Here is a 5,721-nt window from a genome sequence, read left to right as displayed (position 1 = left end):
TATACAAATATACAAAATTATATATAATTTTATATAATTACTTATAAAAAAAATTTATATTTTTCTTTTATAAGTACTTTAAATATTCAAAATAATTTATGCAAAGTTGTCCATTGCGATTCACTGATTAGTTATAAAGAATAAATAAATATTTTGTTTTTTTTACTGAATAATTTCTAAGTTCATGCATCGCAATGTAACTATGTAAATATTCTTGAAAACATAATATAGGGGAGACCGAGGCAAGTTGTTACACGGGATAAGTTGTTACAATTATTAAGTTTTTTTAGTTGTCGGATAATAGCACATTTTTATGAATTTTTATATTGGATTCTTATGATATTCTACAATTTCACTTAGTTTAGTCGCCATTATTTATATTTTGAACTCTAGAAGACGCGGCGCGGTATGTATATTTTCTTGAGTTTCGTTATTAAAAGTAAATATTTCATTGTATAAATCTTGTGTTATTGTATATATGTGTATAAGTTACAGATATGTAATTATCCTTTTGTATGTTTCTTTTATATACATTTGATTACAATAACACATTTTATTTGAATCGATATAGGTACATATTGATTTTCGATTTGTATTTTTTCGAATTGAAAATGGAAGATTAGGGCAAATTGTTCGATCAGGACAGGTTGTTACAATGTAACTTATCCCATTGAAAATAATTTTTTTACAAAATTATGTACAGATTTCTATAAATAGACTGCCAACTTCGTCTCCATGTTTGAAGACAGCATTGAGCAGCGCCATATTTGTATTCGCTCACTCTCAAATGTATAAATCACATAATAACATTAGTGTTTTCACATATGCGATATTCACAAACAGGATGCATACATACGCATATGTGAAATAAAGGCAGCTCGGAATCATTTATCTCTTTCTATCATATTCATCAGTCTAGTTATAATAGTCTGTGGAATAGTGCGATCTTACAAAAAAAAGATAAACAGAGGATATGTAAATGTAGAAACGCGATAGAAAAAGCTGAAAATGACCATTTGTCTGTGAGAAAAACAGCAAATGCATGTAATATTAATTTATCATGTAATTATAATTTTCTAACGTTAACTTCAATAATTAATTAAAGAAAAAAATTTTCTAATAATATATTTTTTTAATTTTATATTATATAAATAAATATTCCTTGTGCAGTATTTCATGTTTGATTTCACTGATCTAATCTTGAATTTATTTATATATAATATATATATATATATATATATATATATATATACATTATTTTTTTTAAGTGATATTGTAAATGTAACAACTTGTCCCACAGTGAAGTAAGTTGTTACAATTTACATACTGATAGAAAATCTTAATTTTCAGTATTTAAATACAAATCAGAAAAAAATTGATTATTTAGATAAAGATGTACTTGAAGCAATGCATAGATATTCATTAATTTAAATGTATACATTAGTTCAGAAAAAATTGCTAATCAAAAATTATAATAACTTGCCCCTATTTATAAAAATTGAGATTTTTATCATTTATTTTATAATACATTTCCATATATTTTTATTATATAGAGCACAGATTAAAAAAATATTACTTACATTTATTAAAATAACTTATGATCCAGATAGTAAACTATTATCAAATTTGTCGTATTATTTTTAAACATGATTTAGGATAATTTGTAATTTTTTCATACTTTTGTTATCATTGTGAAAATATGCATATAAAATATTCTTAAGCGATTAGAAAGCATATCGATGCAAATTTTTTAAAAATTGACTATCTAGTAAGAATCGGTTGTTCAATCTTTGGATAAATTATGTGATAATTTATCTAATGGATAAACAAAAAAGTAAAAGAATAAGAAAGTAAGAGGATAAGAGAGAATAAGTTAAAATTTTTTATTAAATTTATTAAAAGATAGAACAAGCTACCTTTAAAGATGTATTTAAATCAATATATAGTTATTCATTGAAATGTGTACAATATTAAAGAAAAAAACTTGGACTCCATGTACACAACCAATAAGAAATAAAAGCCTTTAATGACGGAGCTGGGTCTTAAATAATTCGATACTGCATACATCATTATGAAAATTGCCGAATTGATTATTTGTACTTCTAAAACGCAATCCCGAACTATAGTAGTAATAATTTGATATAATATCACAAATGTAATATTAAATTATTTAAGTACTTAAGAGCTCCAGCTTTGATCGTTAAAGATTTCTTTCTTATTGATTAAGTATACATTGATCCGAATAAAAATTCTGACAAAAAATGTATAACAATTAATCCGATATCCTCTATAGCAATTATAATTTGCAAGTATCAAATATTTTGTGATTTTATCTAGACTAGGCATCGATAACAGAAACGAATGATTTGATTATAAATGTTTTAATCTGTATTCTAGTGTTAATCTTACACTCGACATTATTTATAGGTTTTCCATTTCCGATACTTTGAACGTCCGCGAAATCCAGACAGCTGGACATCGGATTTATCGCCCAACCTGTAAAAATGCGAATCCGCATCAAAGCAAGAATTCACGAATGCGTCCCAGTAATTCTGGTAAAACGCATCTCTCGAATTGCGGAATCCACCTTATCGCAGTTTTCTTTTCCCTTTTTTGGATAGAATCGAATTTAACGGCGTCAAACCTATACTTTAATGTCAAACCTAATTATTCTGAATTGCACATCTCATGATCAATTATTTATCTTGCAATTCGCTAATTCTCTTTGATAAATAAAAATAATCATTCTTATTTCACTTTTTCATTATATGTATGCTCAGTATTTCAATTCTTTTAAACATTACAATATGACACATATATGTATACAATTAGAAATTTGTATCGTATTCTATTAATTTTTTTATTCTTTATACATATACATATACATATATAGTGAGTATAAATATTATAAATTATATGATAAATTTAATGTTTCTACTAAGACTCTTAATAAAATTTGCACAATATCTATATAATCTCATAATCTGCCTAATGATTACTCACAAAAAATTTAAAAAGAATAAAAGAAATATTCAGTTGTCATCAATTCTATGGAAAAAAAGTGTGTTATCAATTCTGAATTAATTTTCAAATGCAAAAAGAATTCTTCTCACAACTTTTCAAAAAAAGAGAATTCTTTTTATAACTCAAAATGAACTCAGAATGATGTATCACTGAATTCTTTTCGAACTCTCTGTGCTTTCTGGATAATGACATTGCTATAATGTCATTGTCAGGATGTCCAGTAAAGACCATAACAACGCTTAAGGATAGATTTCTGAATTTCATCATTTTGCTCAAGCGAATGACTAAGTCAAATAATTCAATCCCATTAGTATTCACTCTAGGAATTCAGTAGCAAGAAAAGCCTAAAGGAGAATAAAATGAATAATACATTTAATAATTCGCCTTTAATAATATATTTTGCAAATCAATAGGAGCATTATATCCAGTATTTTATTATTTAAAATAGAGCAACGCAGATTATTATAGGTTATATTAAGGAAAATGTATATATATGTATATTGAATAAATATGTATATGGAATAAAGGCCACATCAGTAAACACTATATAATCAATTGTATATAAAGTGACACAATTACGAAAAATCAATCTTATAACGAGCAACATGTAAATCAAAAGCGAAAACCTACAAATATGGAGGTACGAATTATAACGAAGAATTTTGACATATTTAATCAATATGTCTAAAATCAAGCTGAAATCGTCTTATAAATCCACAAATGACCCAAATAATTGTTTTGAGCGAAATGTTGTACAGAAATTACAGCTCTTTCTTAGCGACCGATACTAGGATGTTTGAGAAAATGAAATCTTGGTGTAGAGCTAAACCTACAATTGTAGAAAATCATGATTGTGACGGCCTTAGAATTAAGACAACCGGAATGTAAGGAAAGATAAAGTAAATAAATTCGAAATGCGTGGAATTAACCGAAATCAAAACTCACGTTAATAGACACAAGGCATCAAGATTGGATGATTCATTTGCAGGGTTGGGTAATAACTAGTTAAAACGTTAAAAGTTAAAAAAAAATTAAAAAGTTAATAACTTTTAACTTAACTTAGTTAATTTTAAATGCATTAAATTTTAACTTAGTTACTTTAAACGTTAACTTTTTAACTTTTTTAAATTAAAAAATTTTTTTATCTCTTTTAAATATTTTAAAAAATAATAAGATATAATAAGATTAAAGGCGCATATTCGTAATCTGTTCATATTTTAAGAAAGCATCTTAAGAAATTACTTAAGATGAATTTCTTAAGATGCTAATAGAGATCTCTGATTGGTTTTTGCGGTTATGCCTTATGTCATAAGCCTTAGTCCGGATCTACAATAGGTGTTTTAAGCCTTAAGTCAAGAAATTGATCAATTACAATCAAATATTTTTCTCGCATTCGATTGTAATTAATTTCTTTTGACTTAAGATTTATTAAAAAAATCACTGATCTTGTATCTTCTCTATGTGCTGGCTGTTTTTTTTAAATTATATAACTTATATAGTTATATCGTTATGTGTTATATACTTAATGAATAAAAAAATTTAATTTACTTAATAATCTATATTGTAGTTATTTAATCTCATTTTAAGAAAAATTAAAACATTTTGATCTAAAAAAATAATTTTTTTCAAAATTTATTTTTTTTTAATTTAAGTTATTCAATATTGACTTAACTTACGTTAAGTTAATTTTTTATTCCTTCAACTTTTAATTTAACTTTATTAATTTTGTAATTGATGTGATTTTGTAATGCCATTAATTTTAATTCAGTTAAAAAAAACATTAACTTATTCAACCTTGTTCATTTGTTAATTACGAGTTAGTCGTTAATGGCGAATTCAGTGAGCTGATAATGAACACGTTATGCTTATTGCACACTAGACGTGACAAGCGACGAATGATATCCAATGAAAGTTCTGCTTTTTACATATAACAATGTAAAACAAAACTCTTATTAGGTATCATTCGTTGCTCATCGCTCATTGCGACTAGAATTAGAAGGAAGAATCTCTATTTTTTATATGATAATAATCTTACATTTACCTTCTATAGTTGTCCACTATCCTTACACTGCTTACATAATTATTAATAGAAATCTTTTTTTTTAAAAAAACTATTATTTAAATGATAAATTTAGAAAATTTTCTATTAATATGATGTTCAATTTTAATTGCAGTTTCCATAATGGGCCCACACGGCTCAGTATCGCTATGCGGCAAAGTATGTCAAAGGATCCTGTGGCTCCTGTCTTATGGGAACCCCATTTAGATGCCCTAGATCGGCGAATAAACATTATTCTACAAGTCGTCCGTGATTGTATTGCTCGTGAAAATTCTTCACAACAAGTCGTCCATAGCGATAAAATTGATTCGAAGTTATAGTTTTCAAACGAATTTAGAATAAATAATCGTAATGTAAAAAATGTAAAGAAATCTTTTTTCCTTCTCTGGCTATTTTTTCCTTCTTCCTGTTTCTCTCAAATAATTTATATAAAAATTTTTTTTAAAATGTCTTATCTCTTCTTTCTCGTTATTATTTATCTTCAAAATAATTTTTTATTTTTAATATATTTGTTGTATTATACATATAGAGTGTTATTGGGAGTACAAATTAGTTCGGTCCATTTCCCTAAAGATGGCTCCAGCTGTTGTGAATAGTTCATAGTGACAGCTGATTTTGGCGGTTTCAGAGAGATTAAA

General features: G+C 26.0%; 1 protein-coding gene across 1 annotated transcript in view; it reads left to right on the top strand.

The window, feature by feature from the left end:
- The window catches only part of LOC105621979 (extracellular serine/threonine protein kinase FAM20C-like), a 123,410-nt gene extending 118,120 nt beyond the window's left edge, over positions 1 to 5,290 (top strand). The window contains exons 6-7 of the mRNA XM_012203414.1: positions 2,428 to 2,555; positions 5,199 to 5,290. Coding sequence (XP_012058804.1) covers positions 2,428 to 2,555; positions 5,199 to 5,290 — 220 coding nt within the window. The remainder of the gene's footprint in view (positions 1 to 2,427; positions 2,556 to 5,198) is intronic.
- Positions 5,291 to 5,721: the final 431 nt, after the last annotated feature.

The sequence above is a fragment of the Atta cephalotes genome, assembly GCF_000143395.1.
Source record: "Atta cephalotes unplaced genomic scaffold scaffold00002, whole genome shotgun sequence".
Taxonomy (NCBI): domain Eukaryota; kingdom Metazoa; phylum Arthropoda; class Insecta; order Hymenoptera; family Formicidae; genus Atta; species Atta cephalotes.
The sequence above is the reverse complement of the archived record's forward strand: the minus strand, read 5'-3'. Positions and strand labels throughout refer to the sequence as shown.